At 40.0% G+C, this 19263-nt stretch overlaps 2 protein-coding genes across 8 annotated transcripts in view; one reads left to right on the plus strand and one right to left on the minus strand.

The window, feature by feature from the left end:
* The window catches only part of ninl (ninein-like), a 100062-nt gene that overhangs the window by 65851 nt on the left and 14948 nt on the right, over positions 1-19263 (minus strand). The gene's annotated exons all lie outside the window — the stretch shown is intronic.
* LOC129163359 (uncharacterized) lies at positions 5433-6702 on the plus strand. The gene is made up of 2 exons (XM_054740578.2): positions 5433-6158; positions 6451-6702. Exons 1-2 carry the CDS (start codon positions 5433-5435, stop codon positions 6700-6702), a joined length of 978 nt encoding a protein of 325 aa, XP_054596553.2.

The following is a 19263-nucleotide window of genomic DNA, read 5'->3' on the forward strand; positions in this document are numbered from 1 at the left end:
TGTGCAAGCCATTTACATTTTTTTTTCAATTTGTAGGTATTTCTTATTTGCTGTATACCCAAATACAACTTTTTCTGTGTTTTTTGTTTTATTTCTTTAGACTGGTTCCATCTGAGAAGTTGCGAGAAACCTTATGGATTTACTGAATGCTCATCTACAAGCAGAGGGCCCGCAACAAACACCAACTGTGCCACAGCGCACAACACCAGCGACAACACCTCAACAGACTATCCCTCGGTCTACAGTTCATCAAGAAATGTCAAGGTAAGTTAAGTGTAGAAATGTAAATATTTGACATCTCTATTGGTCTACTCATTGGTTAGAAATTAAATTATTCCAATGATGCTTTATTATTCATCTTAGAAAGAGGCTTTCTACAATTGACTGTATTTATTTTTTTTTACATAGTGAAATTAAATTCTGAATTCTGAAATAATGTAAGCAGTGTAGTATAGGCTACAACTAGGACTGGGCAATAAATAGATATTTTAAAATTATTAATATAATTTAAAACGAGAAACAAGATGACTTTGTATTGATATAACTAGTCAAGCCACATAAGCTAGCAACTAGCTTGCTTTAGTCTCTAAGCCATCTGTATTCAATAGGGAGTGTTGGGAGGAACGCAGTACAAAAGTAATTAATTACTGTAATGCATTGCTTTTTGCTGTAATGTGGTAATGTAAGGCATTACAGGGAAAGAAAATGGTAATATTTACTCGGTACAATTGTCAGTAACGCGGTAATTACAATGCATTTTTAAACCCAGAATCAAGCTGCGTTCCTTAAAAATTCAAATTGCGGGAAACCCGAAAAAAGTTCCAGTATCTGCATATATTACGTCATTTATGGACTCAGCTTTGCGGGCAGAGAGGACATAGCGGTACCGGCTCAACTACTCCAGCTGCATCCTGCGCGCGGCCGCTGTAACATTCACAAAATCGCTCCACTAAAACAAAATAATTCACCTGCGATCGTTCATATCAGCGCATGTTCTTAAGTGAAGGTTTGATTACAGCAACCTTAAAATCCTGTGTTCTTTTCTGACGTGCTTTGCCTCAGCTGATTTAATCTGGGCTTCGGTGATTTCAACTCATTGCTGCTGGAGCGCCGCACACGTGGAGATCCCTTTGGCTGATTAGTTAGAAAGTAGGAAATCTAGGAAACGGGTTTTCTGGAAGACGGAGAGAACATGCAGCAGGACGGTTAGAGAGAGAAAGGGCAGGAAATTATTCAAATAAAATCAAGAAAACAAAACAAAGTGCTTGAAAAGAAATAAGGTGGTTTTATCTCCAATACACATTTTCACCAGTGAAAAGCAATAATAAATAAGCATTTAATATTTATACATGTGATAGAATCAGATCACACCAGAAGTCAGTCCCACATCCAGGGCCATATCAAGGCATTTGGGGACCAAGGCTAAATAGACTTGGAGCCCCCACCACCTCACTCGCCGCTCAGTTAATCTAAGATGGCAGCGTGCTGAGAGTACAGATTGTTGTTGCATTTATTACATAAACAATCCTTCTAAAGAACTGTTTTTAACAGCAATCCTAGCTCAGACACCACATCACCTTCCACCGGATGTGTCATGAGTTCACCAGGCATCAGATTACCAAACTCATACTGAAGTTGTTTTGTTGAAAGTAACTTAAAGTAATGCAAAAGTAGTGTAATGCCTTACATTTTAAAATCAGTAATATTGTAATGTAATGAATCACTTTAAAATGAGGGTAACAAGTAATAAATAATGCATTACAGTTTTGAAGTAACTTGCCCAACACTGTCAATAGGTGGCCCAAGGGCCAGCACCGGCCCATCAAGCATTTTGGACCGGCCCATTGTCTTCATAATTCTTGATAAATAGTTTTTTAAGTAGCAGTGTCGCAGTTATTTGCAGCCGATGGCTAAACCTTAATCGCGGCAGTTTACACCATTTTGCGACATTTTATGGCACGTTTTGGGGCGTGACACTGTTATGCTCTTCAGTGCCTGTAAACGGCAGGTTTGAAAACAAGTTGCGCAGCTCCTGATAGAAAGTATATGACGATTTCTAACAGCAGTTTCTTGGAAAAAACATGTCACATTCAATAGAGAAGAGACGTAAAATTGACACTGAAAATAGAAGATTTAACAACAAGTGGACTGATAAGTATGCACACATTCAAAATGCTGAAGGGAAACCCATGTGCCTTGTCTGTCTCGTCATTTGCTCGGTAAATAAAGAATACAACGTGCAAAAGCACTTCAAGATGAGTCACGCTAACTTTGACAATGAATATCCACCAGGCTCAGAGGCTCGACAGATAAAAATAAAGACACTGAGCCAAAACTATCAGCGAAGTTGTGTGCATTTCACCCGAACCTGCACGTTGCAGCAGAAAGCTACAACAGCATCTCTGCGAATCGCATGGCTATTGACTAAAAATAAAAGACCATTTACAGATGCTGAAACAGTGAAAGAATGCATACAAACTGCTGTTGATGAAGTGGTGACGGATGAAAAAGTGAAAGAGCAAGTTATAACTTCAATTAAATCAATTCCACTGTCCAATACAACCACTGCGAGAAGAGTGGATGCTTTAGCCACGGATGTTTTTGACACTCTTCTTGATCAACTGAGGAAGGCTGATTTCATATCCCTCGCTGTGGATGAATCAACGGACAACTCGGATGTTGCTTAACTTTGTATGTTTGAGCGTTTTTGTGATGGTCACTGTTTCAAAGAGGACATATTGGGATTAATACCACTTGAAGGGCATACAACAGGAGAAATATTCTTCCAGAAGATTGTGGATTTTTTTTTGAGAGAATGGACTGGACTTGGAGTGTATTAACCTGCTTGTTACAGATGGTGCACCTTCGATGGCAGGGAAGATCAAAGGATTGTCTGCATGGCTGTCTGCACTTGCGCCAAAAATGAAGTCGCTGCACTGTCTCCTCCACCTGAGTGTCATTTGAGTACAATTAAGTGGTGAGTTGAAAAACAATGGATTCTGTCATGGCTACAATTAACTTTATCAGATCAACATCTGGTCTCTAACACAGACTACGTTTACATGCAGCCAATATCCGGGTTATGATCAGGTTAAGGTCGGTATTCGGGTTTCTGAGTTGATCAGAATAACCCGTTTACAAGCATAAATAGAAAGAGTTACCTCTAACTTGCATAACCCGATGTAAATGCAGATGTTGGGGTAGCGTCAGGACGTATGGACTATGTCCAGACGCAATATGCGTCATTTCCTGTTCTTCTTGTTCCAGTATCCATGAAAACAACAACATGTTTCCCAGTTCGGAAGAGATAGCGGCCGCGCTTGTTTGTGCTTTAGTTTCCTCGTCACTCAAAGTGTGGTGCTGTGCCGCGACTCGCCATGTTGCTCCCAACTTGTTGTTTACTTCCGGTGTTCTGACGCATACAAGACATCTCGCTACTCAAAAGACCAAGATTCCTTGCGAACAGAGCATGCGCAGAACGCTTTGATGGGGATATCCCGATATGCGTTTACACGACCAAACATTCGGGTTAGAAAAGGGTTACCCCAGGTGTAGTAACCGGGTTCTTAAAAACCCGGTTATGAGCATATCCGGGGTTTTGGTGGTGTTTACAAGGACCTGCGGAACCGGGTTATTGTGAATATTCGGGTTTTAAAAGGGTTACTGGCTGCATGTAAACGCACTCACAGACTGTTTCGCAAACTTCTTGTTGATATGTCAGCTGAGCATGCTGACCTACTTTTGCAAAACAATGTGAGGCGGTTAAGCCAGGGAAATGCACTCATGAGAGTCTGTGAACTGAGGAAAGAAATCATTACTTTCCTTCGTGAATGCACGCAGAGAAAGGCTGAAACATTTCTGAACAACATGCTGGATGATAAATTTGTGTCTGAGATAGGGCTGCACGATATTAGGAAAACCTGCGATATTCGATAACAGTGCTTAAAGGTATAGCAACTGATCTTTTATTTCCGGGTGGATCACGTCAACCATTGGTCTGCATAACTGTCAATCATTCTGGCGAGCGTGAGTCCGTCGTACGTGCTCTCCCCTGGGTCAGTTTTCTCCTTGCGCATTAGCACTCTTTCTCAACGTGTTGCACACTTTTATCTCAACGGGTTCTTTTGAAAATGGCTGAGAGTCGCAAGAGAAAAGGTGTCTTCGAAGTCTACGAAAAGAAGAGAAAGGCCTCTGAAGTGAGAAATAAGACCAGAGTGTTTTTAGGAGACTCTTTTCAACGTTGGCGTTCGCTGAAAGACGGTTGGGCTGTCCACAGAAGCTGCGGTTGCCTGTTTTCTGCTCGACAGGTAAGCTAAAGTTCGGCATGCGTGGCATGCTATTTGGAGGAATGCATTTGAGATTACTGCTAGAAGAACTGTATGAAAATAAAACCTGTTTTTTATTTGTTTGCGCACATCAGTTTCTGAAATATTCTACTGGCCAAACACACGCGTTCTCTGCTCACATGATTCCAACATGGCAGCACCCTGTCTGCATGTGAAAAAATAAACAAACGGCGAGAGAGCTGTAAATAGGGGAAATGCTTCTAGTTGTTTTATTGTTGATGCGTCGCCGCGAACGTCATTTCAAGTTTCAGAAAGTATGTCTAGGGTGGCTGCAAAGACGGAGCAGTCTAGGATTTTATGCCTATCTACCCAAAGAGATGCACTTTGCTGACACAGAATCCTTCCGACCGTTCCGCCGTCTGTATCCTGAATCCTTCGAGAGTGTAGTGGAAACAGTCGGCTCATCGATCCGCAAAGCACCGTTTAGTTTATGTTTTTTTCTTACATGCGGACAGGGGGCTGCTGCATCTGAATCTGAACACATCTTTGAGCGGAGACATTAAAAACAATGTCCTGATGCATGAATCAAACAATAAAGTAAAACACGTAAGGAAATGTCATATTTAGTATAGCATACATTTATTAGAGGTAGTTTCAAATGTAGAGCTGGAAGACCTTCAGAAAAATATACTTAAAAAAATATTTGTGGACATCCATATGAAATATCTACGGCAGCGTAGAGCTGCCACCCTACGCAAAATAAAATTGGAGCGATATCACGTTATAACATATTAACTTTATTGTTCTAACAATATAACTTATTGTTCTAACAATATAACTTTCACATTTGTACAATATAATTATCACGTTTGTACAATATAACTTTCACGTTTGTACAATATAAATATCATGTTCATACAATATAATTATGACATTCGTACAATATAATTATCACATTCGTACAATATAATTATCATGGTCGTACAATATAATTATCACGTTTGTACAATATATATAAATAACACGTTTTGAGTGAGTGAGAAAATGTCTCGTCTATTGGAACTCATTAAATTCTATTTCATGCTTGGATTGAGGCACGGAGAGATGTTGCTCTTGATGAGCAGCTTGGACGGTATTGAAATAAGCATGCGGACGCTGAGAAGGAACTTAAAACGCATGGGGCTGTACAGGAGGAAGAATGACTCCGACCCGCTGGAGGTTGCTGCATTTCTCATAGATCAACTGCAGGGGTACGGGAGGCTTCATGGATACAAACTACACCACCTGAACTGCATTCAGGCGGGTTATGTTGTCACGCAGAGCACTGTGAGACATTTACTGAAATATATTGACCCTCATGGGGTTGCGCAAAGACGCAGAAATCGCCTAACGCGCCGCACGTATGTTAATCCTGGACCGAATTTCATGTGGCATGTTGACTCCTATGACAAACTAAAACCATTTGGAATCTGCATAAATGGAGGGATTGATGGCTTTTCAAGAGTAATGATTTGGCTTCATGCCTATTCAACAAACAACGACCCCAAAGTCATCGCAGGTTATTTCATCACAGAAGTTGAGAAGAGGATGGGCACAGCTGCAAGGATTCGCTCTGATTTAGGAACAGAAAATGTCATAATGGCTGAGATGCAGAGATTCCTGCGATGGACTCAGGATCAAAATGTCAGAAACAGTTTTATCACTGGGTCCAGCAATCACAATCAGCGAATTGAAGGCTGGTGGGCGTTTCTGAGACGGCACCACGCTCAGCACTGGATGAATCGTCTCCAGGAACTAAAGGACAAAGACTGTTTCTCTGGATGCTTCTTGGACAAGCAGCTCATATTGTTTACCTGCCTGAACATCATTGAGGTAGGCCACCACGCCTGTATTTACCCGCTAAGCATGTGTGTGTGTGTGTGTGTGTGTGTGTACAAGACCAGGCTTATTGTGGTAATGTTCTGGTCATACTTAAAAAAGCTTCCATTGTTGACAACTCCATTTTGCTCGCGCCACTGTTATTCGTAATTATGAGTACATTTTTTTCATAAAATCTGATTGTTTCCCTGACTGGCTGCATGTGATGCTTGTGGGTTAAAATGCTAAACCAAAAATCTTGATATTTTACTGATAGTGGATCTTTTAAATTGCTAATATTTTACAGGAGGAGCTGCAGCAAGTTGTGCATTTGTGGAACACCCATATTATCCGCAGAAGCAGACATGCAATTGCTCCAAGTGGACGTCCAATTCTTATGTACACCATTCCACATCTTTTTGGAGGACATGATCATCTGAGAGAGGTTTCTCAGGAGGCAGTGGATGCATGTAAAGAAGAATGCCAAATGAGAGGACCATATACCTGCGATGAAACAGTATTCAGCCTGTGTTGCCTTTTAATGTCAGAGAACTTCTAACTTCCACCAAGCACAGCAGATGAAGCCATTGAACTGTATCTCTTCCTGAGAGCCTACATACTGAAGGACTTATAAACTTCAAAAAACATTTGGAATGTATGGAAGTATTGCAACATATTTGCATATATTTATACCATATTGATATCATTGGTGATCAAATGTCCATGTGATCACCACCTGTGTTTAGTTTCTTTGATACTTTTTGTCCTATAGTAAATGATACAACTAGAATTCAAATTTAGAGAAAGATATGTTATCTGTTTCCTTTTTTGAAAAAACAAGAGAATGTTATTTTCTGAAGTTAGATTTTAAAACTAAAGGTAATCTGATTGATTTTGGGATGTTATCTTTTCAAATCTGTCTTTTCACAGCTTTATATAAACAATATAGTTCATTTTTATATGATTTTCCGAAACAGTCATGGGAATTTCCTTGGTTTTGTTTCCTTTTATCAAAAGCCTTTGCCGCCTATGTTTATTAATGCAAATTACAACTTTGAAGTAATTGAATAGTCAAAAATAAATTAATTAATCAATCAGTGGCAATGGAAAAAGGCACTGAAGAACCTTAACCTTTCGTCTTCTCAAAACATTTTAATGACTTCATTTCTGCTATATCTGATTTCTATTTTCAGATTGATGAGTAACCATTTTTTTAATTTCTGAACATGACAGTTGATATTCATGACTTCTGTGTTTCAGATTCAATAAACATATATAAAACTGCTATCAACTTTTGAACAGTTAATGTTACGATTCAGAATTATTGAACAATAAACAAACGTTGTTAGATATTAACCTTCCTTTTATTTGAATTCAAGAAGAAAAAATGCACTCTTGAGAAGCTACATAATTAACTTTGCCAATGGCTATCTTCTGTGAATCTTATTCCAGTCAACTTTTGCATCAATCCACAGACTGACATGCAAATTTGTTAAGAACTTCCTGAACATATGTTCTAAATCAAATAACTGGCACACAGTAAAAAAAAAACTCCTGAAAATAATCAATAGTAATGCTTGAATCATTACTAAAAAACGTGAGCTGTAACAGACATCTTTATAAAACAGACCTGTTGAAACCTTGTCAGATCATGAAAACATTATCATTATAAACACTGTCCAACTTTCATAGTGTATGAATGGATTGAACATGCTTCATTTCGAGCAGTAAAGCTTTAATGTATTAAACTGTAAACTGAAATGTACATTTTGATGATGGAGAATATGTGGCATACCCTCCAAGAGACTCAAATATATTCAAAAGCCTTTTTGGTTACTAATAAAACATCTCCTGAAATTTTAGCTTTCATTTTTCATAATGTCTTCACTGCGGAGGGGGGCTTAACAAACACATTAGCACCATGTTGTTTCTTCAACTCTTTGTTTCTAGGGTTTTAAACATGAGAGACCTTAAGCTATGCTAAACTCATAACAGTTTTTGGCTGCCAAAATGTTATCCAGTTCATTTCGTAGTTCTGGGTAGGACGTGTATGTCCATGGTACTTCCAGAACGGGGCCACACGTGTGTGCCACAGGGCGTCGTGCCAGTCCATCCACAGGTGTGAACAGCACTTGAATTTTCTGAACACAGATGACATCTGACCCAGTAACAAACCGGAACATCTTTCTGAGGCCTGCATCATCAAGTCCTCTGATGTACTGCTGCAGAAATCTGAAACTCTGCTTCTCGGCTTCAGAGATGGGAGATGCAGTGAGCAACTTCAAAAGCTTTCTTGTTGTTGGCTTTTTATCTTCATACATTTGTAGGACATGTTGTGGGCTTTGGAAAGCTTCTTTTAGAAAGTGACATGCAACTAATGAAATTTTCTCCATGGCATAAGATGGTTTTTGGATCAACTGCTTGTGAGCAACTTTCCGAAGAATGCTTTTTAAGTTTTTTTGCGTTGGGATGACTGATACATCCAGGCGATCCATGAGATCCAGACGTTCATCCCTGTCTTCTTCTGAAAGACCTTCCTTTAGAGCTCTTGTTATTAAATCCCGATCTGATTGGCTTAGGTATAAGAGGAGATTTTCAAACAACATATCATCTGTAACTTGATTTTCACCAAAGATAAGTGCCACTGTGAAAACGGGCAAGGCGACAAGGGAAATATCCATGGTCTTGAAATCCCTTCAGTAAAATTCTACAGATGGACTTCCATTCTTCCTCCTGCCATTTAGGAGACAGTGATGGCACTCTGAACTCCTCTCCTTCAGCTGTGTTGTCAACAAACTCTGCCCAAAATGTAGCATACACATCTCTTGATACACCATCTGCATCTGCTCCTTTTTCATCAATGTAGGTGTATTTTAATGGGTGTCTCAGGAGTGCTGTATCTTTTAACTGGTTGATCATCTCCTCCAGAATGTTAACCCTGTGGATTTTGATGGTGACACAGACTACTTCATATGATGCAGAAGAACTCATTGCTTCATTGCTTATAGGTGTATCTGTATAACTGCCTGGAGTGCTTGCTGGAGGAAATGTAATGGATGTGATGACCAGATCATCTCCTTCTAACTGCAGGTTTGCTTCACCTATTAATGTGTCATCAAGGTGACAAGCCAGAGGTTCTCCAAGGTAGGGACCAATCATTACCTCAGATGTGTCTGATGATGCTTCTTCACCAGAATTCCTGAAATCTGATGACAAGATCACAACAGTCTGAGAAGCTTCCTCATCTTCTTGATGTGAGTCAGTCAGTTGTGTCACATTTTCACATGTTTCCCCTCTATCACTAACTTCATCTTCTTCACCTTCATCTTCATAAGAAAGTCTTCTTGTGCACAAGTAAAATCTCAACATTCCCATTTTAAGTATTGAGTAGAGCTCCCCAACTGAGATGTCGTCATCAAGTACAGCCTCTTCCTGATAGTCTAATACATCACATCTGAACACATCCCATCTTCCAAATCTGCTTTTTCCATTTGGAAAGAAAAGATCCTTGGCATACTGTAATAAGTCAGCTTTCTTGGAGTCTTTGGGAACATCAAAGGTCCTTGTTCCTCCTCCTCTGCGCTTTCTCACTTGCTGATGTAACCCAGAAGCTAGAACCTTAATGAGGTATTAACTAATTGGCTTACTAATATGATCCATCCTCAATTTAGATAAAATATAAAATATAAATTAAGGAAATTAACAATACTAATTAATAGATATCTAATTAACTAATAGATAATTTCATAATGAATTATTGGAAGGGTGAATAACTAAAATAACGAGTTTAATATTAAACATCGGTTAAAACAAGAATCTTGAACATCACTAACAGAAACAGAAGAGGAAAGCTGTATACTATTGGTCCAGGTGGGAATCTGAAATTTCATTGGCTGAGAGGAATAAGTCCCGCCTCCGCGAAATAAAACCGTGCGACGCAGCTGAGCGAGAGGAGAGACAAACGGCTGTGCAGCACGCAGATACAGAAAGCAAAGACTGAGCGGTTAGAGAGAGAGAGAGAGAGAAAAAACAACGGTCGAGGCCGTGAAGAACCCTGATTTGGGTGCCGCATAGATAGAGGGAGAGGCGGACTTGACTCCTTCTAATAAGAGCTAGGAACTTGGAACCAACGCGGTGAGTAAAGAAAAAAGAAGAGAAAAAGCTAACGATGCAACTTAAAAAAAAAAAGGAAACTTAAATAGCTTATCAAATTAATTCCATTCTTATAGATTTGTGTGGAGACGACAGAGTGAACCAATCCTCTGTAGGAGGGAACCGTTGGAGCGCGTTGGTGAGTGAATGAGATTAAATTCAGTAAATTATTAAATTCAAAAAGCTAATTACAGCAACCGAGGTGACAGCAGTGGGCTGCTAGACGTTAGATCCCAGGAGTTAACATCTCAAACTACCAGTTAACGGTGGTAGGGCATATAGGAGTTAACGGCTCAAACCGCCAGTTAACGGCGGTAGGGCATATGGGATTCCCAGGAGTTAACGGCTCAAACCGCCAGTTAACGGTGGTACGGCCTAGATGTACAAGGTCCTCAGGGGCGTTATAGCTAACGCCATAGAATTAGCAATGCGTCCCTTAACCAAACATTTAATAATAAAAAAAATAGATAAATAAAAATAAATAAAAGCTAACTGATTAGGGAGGAATTATTTTACAAAGGTGGACCAAAGGACCAGAATTTATATTTTGTTGAATTTTGTTATAGAACATTTTATTTATTTATTTATTTATTTATTTATTTATTTATTTATTGTGTTACAGATATACAAGGTGTCACAATGCTGTATAGAAACACAACTAAATGTATCCTTGTTGTCATGAATGTATTTCTTGTTGAATAGTGTAGAGTAATAGAATCTAACTGAGCCTATTGAGCTGAACAATTGTTGTCATATGTAATTATATTTCCAGAGCTACTGAGAATTATTTTAATAGACAATCAAATTGATGTTATGTTAGTTGAACTGTGAACCCAAACATGATTGGCTATGCCAATAGAGTGAAGCATTTGTTTAAGTCTGTAAGACTTTATGCTGTGATGTGACGAGAAGGGTCGATGCCAACTCGCTAACAGTCCTGTTGTTTACAGGCTGGGTTTTTTTTTCCTTGGGTTTGATCCCGACTCCTATGATCACTCACTTGGAACGAGAACTGGATTTCTTCCTGACGAGGGAGATGGCGAGCCTTAACCACTGAACGAACCAGGACATCTCAAGTAACTGAAGAGCAGACTGCTCTCTTCTGTGAACAATCTCAACGGTGCGGTAGGAAAAAATCGCACCACCGGACTCTGACTTTCACCCCAAGCGTGGGGATTTGACTTGACGCCGGCTGATTTGTGACTCATATGATCAAATCTCATACCGAGCATTTTACTATTGTCGATTGTTTTCATCTGTTTTTGTGTGTTATCTTTATGTGTTATATTTCCCATTATTATTAAAATTTAGTATATAAACCGTTTCATGCTATACCCGTGACTCCAGTCATTCTTAAACAACCTCCAATTCTCCCCGAACCTAATTATTGGCCCATTTGTTTATTTTTTCTTTTAATTATCTTATTGTATCCTGTAATCCGGTTACACTTACCTTCATGGATCCAGCCCAGCTCAATTTTTCTAGTCTTTTTCTGAGCCCATTTGTTGTTTTGTGCATATGTTCTTTTTCTCTTACAAGATAACTTATCATCATGATCGGGGTTCTTCCCATTTTCATCGATGCCCATCTTTTTCTTCAATTGTTCAAGAAATGAGTTTTTTCTTGATTCCTTTGTCCTTGCATCATTATTATCCAAACAGAACCGTCTTGCAGCTATCCTATCACCATATGTTGGGATGTAACCAGACAGGGTCTTATCATCCATGAAATCAATCACTGTGGCATCAATCTGAAATAACAGAGACATTTATTACTTTACAAAGAGATACCTACTGCCAGTCACAATACATTTAATTAATGAAGCTGAATGTAATTTTTACTTGTGCTATGACAATGATTTGTCATGCCATTCTATGAAATTCTATTATTTTTATCCTCAATCTGTGCCAGCAGTGTTATTAGATGCTCCACATCATTTATTCTACAGAAAATTAAACGCTCAGTTCATTTGGAAAAAGCTAAATCAATGTTTTACATATCTTTCCTGGTCAAATCAGCCCTCATGAGAACTCGTAAAGAAACGGGTTTTCCTTTTTTTAGCTAAGGAGAGTTCAAAGTAAAAGCCAACTTGGTTCGTGTTTTTACAAAGATTCGTAAACGGACAGTTAAGAAAAGCCTAGTAGTAATTGGTAGTACTTGAGGTACTTAGTATGTGTGTATCAATAAGGCACATTTAGCAGTTCTGTCATCCTGATTTCAGCCCATTCTGTCGCTCAACTCAGCTCTTCTCCTGCAGACGGTGTTACCATAAACTACCGTATAAACGCGCACTTCAATTCTAGCTGCGGCTCACTTGACCAAGGCCAGACGAACGACGGCTCACTTGACCGCAGTCTTTTTTCGGCGTTTTAAGTTTAAAGATGGTGATTTAGACACCGTTAAATAACCAAACGTGCTCCAAAGTGGGCGAATTGTGATCCCTTTGGCTTGGCTCTAGTAAGTTACTTACTAAAATAGCACGGCACACGTTTCAAGCACACCTGCTTAAAAGTTTACAAATGTTCCTTGAAAGAGAGCACTTACACCATCTTGTAGCATTCGTAAGAGACAGTCTTCAGGTACACCACGGTTCCGTAAAAATCTCAGAAGTGGGGTGTCTGTGTTTGAGGCCATGTTTCCGGGAGATGATCTGCCAGCTCTCTGTCGTGTGTCGTTTCGTGTGAAACGATAATTATATTGTATGAACGTGATATTTATTTTGTACAAACGTGATAATTATATTGTACAAACGTGATAATTATATTGTACAAACGTGATAATTATATTGTACAAACGTGATAATTATATTGTACGAATGTCATAATTATATTGTACGAATGTCATAATTATATTGTATGAACATGATATTTATATTGTACAAACGTGAAAGTTATATTGTACAAACGTGATATTTATATTGTACAAACGTGATAATTATATTGTACAAACGTGAAAGTTATATTGTTAGAACAATAAAGTTAATATGTTATAACGTGATATCGCTCCAATTTTATTTTGCGTAGGGTGGCAGCTCTACGCTGCCGTAAATATCTGTTATATTTGGATTTTATATAAACAAAGAACTAATATGTTTAAAATTCTATATTTGTTACAGCTATGATAATATCACCTCCACACCGCTGACTCACACTCAGTGGCCAAGACCAAAGCCTCCAGATGTATCGACAAGTCAGGATTCACTGTCGGATCAGTAAGTTCCCAGCAAACAAACTGAGTGGTGCATGTGCGTAGGAATGTTGAACAGAAAAGGGCTTACCAATTATCATGTGTTAGCTGTGTATTTATTTGTATGTGTGTGCGTGTGTGTGAATTACAGAGAAGCTGATTTCTCTGTCGAGGGGGTTCAACAAATGGCCAGTTGTGATGAAGAAACTATTCCTCAAGAGAAAGAAAGGTAAAATCAGTGCATATAGTACGGGGTAGTAACTTTGTAGATCACTACCTATTTTATGATTAAATTATGACCAAAATAATATATTTCCTAGGGCCTCAGCTATTGTACATACAGTCGACATAGATGAGGATACCTACAACAATCTATAAAATTCTGTGTAGGTTTTAATGCTATGGAGGCTTATGGTTATGTGCACATGTTATTTTTGTCTGGAGCAATGTCCTGTGGCATGTTGTTGATGGGAAAAATATGTTTGTCTTGATAGTATACAATAGTAAAAAATCAGTTCTGTTGTTTGGTCTATGTCTTTCATTAGAATTGACTGGGATGACACATTAGATGCTACTTGGACTCCTGATACAGAGATACATTCACTGTCATCGTCAGATGAGAACGATGAATTAGCTTTTTCAGAGGACGAAATCCCAGCTGAAGAAGAAGCAGAAGACCTGGAATATGGCATTTGCGTTAGGTATTTGTATTATTGTTATTTCATAATTTATTAATGGAAAGTACTTTGTTGTATTAGAACAGTTTCATATGAATGTTACATAGGTAAACATAAATGTTTTTCAAAAATGCCTTCCTGCAAGCAGCAAGCGTTTTATAGTGGGCGGTTCTTCAGAAACATCGATTGCTACACCTTTAATATTGCGATATCGATATTACTCACGATAAATGAACAAATACTAAAGTATGCAGGGTTGATGTCGTCTGGCGCGTGACGGCTGCTCTAGGTTCAAAACAAACAAAAACTAATGCATGAATTCCATTACAACATAACATTTTTATTGCAAAACTATGCAGCTGCACCTGCTACTGTATTAGCAGCAAAACAACAAACTGCATGCATGCAGTTTCTCAGTGACTTTAAAACATCACCTCCACCATAAAACTTTTTCTGATGCTCCAAATACAGAAAAACATCCCTTACCAGGGTTTTTGAATAAATACAAATATCTGAAAATAAGTTTAAATGTTAAATAATAGTTAACATCACTTAAATGCAACAGCAAATGCTCTCATTGCTACTGAACATTTTCTCCACTTATGTGGTTATGATATAAGGCTGTTGCTGTAATTGGGAAGTGAACTGTGCTGGGCCAAACTAGGAGAATATTAAGATTTTCTGAGGGAAAGAGAAAAACAATTGTCTACCTGTCAGAAGAGGAACTGGCAAAAAAAAAAAAACTACATGGAAAATATGTGAAAATGTTTGTTTTTAACCCCAAATTGAACAAGTTTACCTGGATCTTAAAAAGCAGCTCAGATGATGAAACTGCAACTATGATTCTGATAACAAGCTAACAAATTGAACTAGCTCCTCTTAAGATAACTGGCTAGCAGAGCTTCTGACTGACAGTTTATGTGCAGCAGCAAATCAACTATCCTGATTAACAAGGTTATAAAAGCTCATAAATGAAAAATCACTTTGATGTGTAGGGGAACTTTTCCAGGCCCTCTTTAGCAGGGTGGGACTGGGAGGAGAGTGCTGTAGCCTTTTAGCTGGAAGCTAACTGGAGCCTGGGGCTAACGGTGGGTTGGTTCACCGGCACGTGTCGGAGTCAGCCCGGTTATTATCAGCTGACGAGCGGACTCACGTTCATGTTTGAAAGCAGCACCGATTCCAGAAACCTCAGCACAAAGTGCGTTCGTTAATCTGAGCCAGCATGACGAAGAAGGGAAGCGAGCGTCAGCAGAAAGCGGTGGCGGAGCGGAGATAGTGGAATTTTGGGGTAAGGGTCTACGTAGGGGGCGGGCGTACTACGTGAACGGACCCAACTGATTGGCCGCATATCAGAAGGGCTACATTTGATTGGTCAAATAATACTTCTGCGTAAAAAACAGAGCTGGTTTACAAAAAGCTGATGTATGACACGGATGGAAATGTTTGAACCAAACATTTATCGCTGTTTTTGACGTGCTTTGCGATGGGCCTATCGCATGTCCTGTTATCGCGATGACGATCATTTTCGATATATTGTGCAGCCCTATTTGATTCCTAGTTTTGATTCCTAGAATGCCAACCGGAAGAGAAATCCGCGGCCGATCTCCATGAAAAATATACGTGATCTCCAAATTGTGATCAACACTTTTCAGAGCTGATCACACCAGCTGTCTGTGAAACAAGGAATTGGAATCAGAATCGTTCAAAACCAAACGATGCCCAACCCTTATCAGCATATAATAATGGTTATGATTTGATTAGTCAGGATAATAATAATAATGCATTGAACTTATATAGCGCTTTTCTAGACGCCCAAAGACGCTTTCACACACTCTCACATTCACACACTGCTAGTGATGGTAAGCTACTTGTAGCTACAGCCGCCCTGGGGAGGTCTGACAGAGGCGAGGCTGCCATTTGGCGCCGTCGGCCCCTCTGACCACCACTAACACAGGCAAGTTGGGTGAAGTGTCTTGCCCAAGGACACAACAGCAGAATACCCCTGGCAGGAGCTGGAATCGAACCCATGACCCTCCGATCATGAGGCAACCCGCTCTACCACCTGAGCTGCTGGGGGGGGGGGGGGGGGGGGGGGGGGGGCGCTATTTACAGTAAGGAGCATTTACAATGTTCAATCATGGTATCTACATCCTTGCCTAAACAGTTTGAGCTGCTGTTACTGAAAACCAAGCTCTTAAAACTACTCTTTGGTTGTTGCTGGCTGTTACAGGCCCCCATCTGCCTCTGCCTGTGCCCTGTCTGATCTAAATTCAATTCATTTCAATTCAATTTTATTTATATAGCGCCAAATCACAACAAGAGTCATCTCAAGGCACTTCACATAATAAACATTCCAATTCAGGTCAGTTCATTAAGCCAATCAGAAAAAATGTTTCCTATATAAGGAACCCAGCAAATTGCATCAAGTCACTGACTAGTGTCAGTGACTTTACAGCAATCCTCATACTATGCAAGCATTTAGCGACTGTGGAGAGGAAAACTCCCTTATAACAGGAAGAAACCTACACACACACACACACACACACACACACACACACACACACCAAGCAATGTGTCTATGGTTACATTGTGATTTCTTAGTAAATATTCTATTTGGCGAGAGATAAACTTTATTGTATTTATCCTAGTGGATCTATAATTAAACGGGTAAACTAGCAGTAGCACATCCAACGTCAAGGAAAGCAAAATGTTATTATCAGGAGAGGGAGAATGTTTAAGTGGTTAGCAGTAGTGTGCTAGACGATGGCCCCCTCCATGAGGCCACCACAGCTCAGCAGAACACATTGTAGCTTCTTCTGGGGAGAAAAACACTTAGAGAAAAAATAGTTAACAGCTGAAATTGCAGGAAATAATACAGTTAAAGAGCAGATTGTAGAAGAAAGTAGTAGAGTGTGGAAAGTGGTCAGTGTATCCTCCAGCAGTCTAAGCCTATAGCAGCATATCGTAAATCCTCTAATATTAGCCTGTATTTAATTAACTGCCGGGTATCATATTTTGGCCGGTGTCTGAGTCGGCGGAGGTGAATAATGTCCGTTTTTTTATTGTGGCCGGGTGGAATGTGGTAACAGGCAAGTACAGGGGGCGGTTGTGTCATCCGTCTCACTTTTGATTTGCCAGTGATAGACCGCGAGGGTAACTTTAACCGTGCGGAGACGAAGAGGAGACAAAAATTTGATATCAAGTTCAAAGAGAACGTGCTGATTATGCTGCAGAACACTGGGGAGCAGTAGCAGGGGTTGTATGAACTAGTCACTAGTCGACTTCACCGCTCTACAGTGACTTGTTATGCCTGTCATCGACTAGTTGCTGTCACGTGATAATGACCGGCAAGATGCAGTCCACGTAAAAGACAGCAGCCTGCTGTCAGCAGGTGACAAGCTCCTGCGCGTCGGGAGGCAACGCACTGTGCCAGAGCGTCAGCACTGACACCCGCCATAAAACGGACATTTAACCAAATTGTGACGTTTACCCTCTTGCAATTTAACCTTCCCCTCACCCCATCCTAACCTTAACCAGCTTGCGCATGCAAAGCTCTGATTGTTGATGCGCTCCAGACATCTGCGTCCTGAGCACGGCCACAGTAACATTATCAAATCAGGTGTCGCCACCTCAGAAACTAATTTAACACGCGATCGTTCATGTCAGCTCATTTCCTTTTATGTTTTCTGTCTTTTATTTGTGCCTGATGCGTTTCGCTGCTGCGGATCGGGGCGCATCACCGGTTTTGTCCTCGGTGACGCACCTAACTGATGTGGCCGGCGAGCACTCCACTGTTTTTGCGGTCGGTAGATCTTTTAGAACTGCAGTTCAAATGTAACTCATAAGGTGAATATATATGAACCCAGGTAGCAGTTTTTCTTTAGGATTGAGAGGAGATGCAGGAAGATACTAAACAGAGACAGGACAGAAAAACAGTCAAATAAAAACAAGTTAGTTTTTGTACCTGGTGGTTGCAACAAACAGACACCACTGAAGGTAATCAGAAGTGAGGAACAGAAAATGAAATAATTATTTTAATGTTTAGAGCAGGAGGAACTCTGAGAGGCTGCAGGCGCATCAGTGAGTTTGCGGCCGCTGCGCAGGGGGAGGGGGGAGAGGGCTGAAGCAGAAACTACCGTTGTTAAAAGAAATGTGTTTAACTTTGAAAATGTGGGCGCAATTTTAATTGTCAAAAACTCCAGCAAACCATTAGTTCATCTTGCTCAAATAGAAATTGAGGCCTGCCTCTAATTCTGGTCCTCCTTCCAATAAAGGCCTGGAGCTTGATGAGCTTGAGTCAAATACAGGCCCGGGCCTGTATTAGAGGATTTACGGTAACTACAGAGATAACTCTGGATAACCTAGCCTTTTAGATGGAGGCATGTTGGGGGCAGGGCAAGGGAGAGCCGTCTTTACCGACTGTACACTCCACCTTCCTCTACTCCCCCACTTGTCCAGATCTAGGCTAACATCAGATTTTAACCATAGGCCCTATCAAATAAAAATGTTTTAAGCCTCGTCTTAAAAGTAGACAAGGTGTCTGCCTCATGGATTAAAGCTGGGAGCTGGTTCCACAGGAGAGGAGCCTGATAACTAAATGATCTGCCTCCCATCCTAATTTTAGATATTCTGGGAACCACCAGTAAACCTGCAGTCTGAGAGCGAAGTGCTCGGTTAGGAACGTATGGAACAATCAGATCACTGATGTATGATGGAGCTTGATTATTAAGAGCTTTATTTGTGAGATGGAGGATCTTAAAATCTATTCTGAATTTAACAGGCAGCCAATGTAGGGAAGCTAAGACAGGAGAGATATGATCTCTGTTTTTAATTATCATCAGAACTCTAGCTGCAGCATTTAGGACAAACTGAAGACTTTTAACTACATTCTGTGGACTTCCTGAGAGTAATGAATTACAGTAATCCAGTCTTGATGTAATAAATGCATGAACTAGTTTTTCAGCATCACTCTTGGAAAGGATGCTTCTAATCTTAGCAATATTCCGAAGGTGGAAAAAGGAAATCCTCACTGCCCCTTACACCTCCTCTCAATTCTGTTATTAGGTGATCTGAACTGGGACGTGCTCAAGCTGTTTACTTCCTGC

This window comes from Nothobranchius furzeri, chromosome 12 (assembly GCF_043380555.1).
Source record: "Nothobranchius furzeri strain GRZ-AD chromosome 12, NfurGRZ-RIMD1, whole genome shotgun sequence".
Lineage (NCBI taxonomy): Eukaryota > Metazoa > Chordata > Actinopteri > Cyprinodontiformes > Nothobranchiidae > Nothobranchius > Nothobranchius furzeri.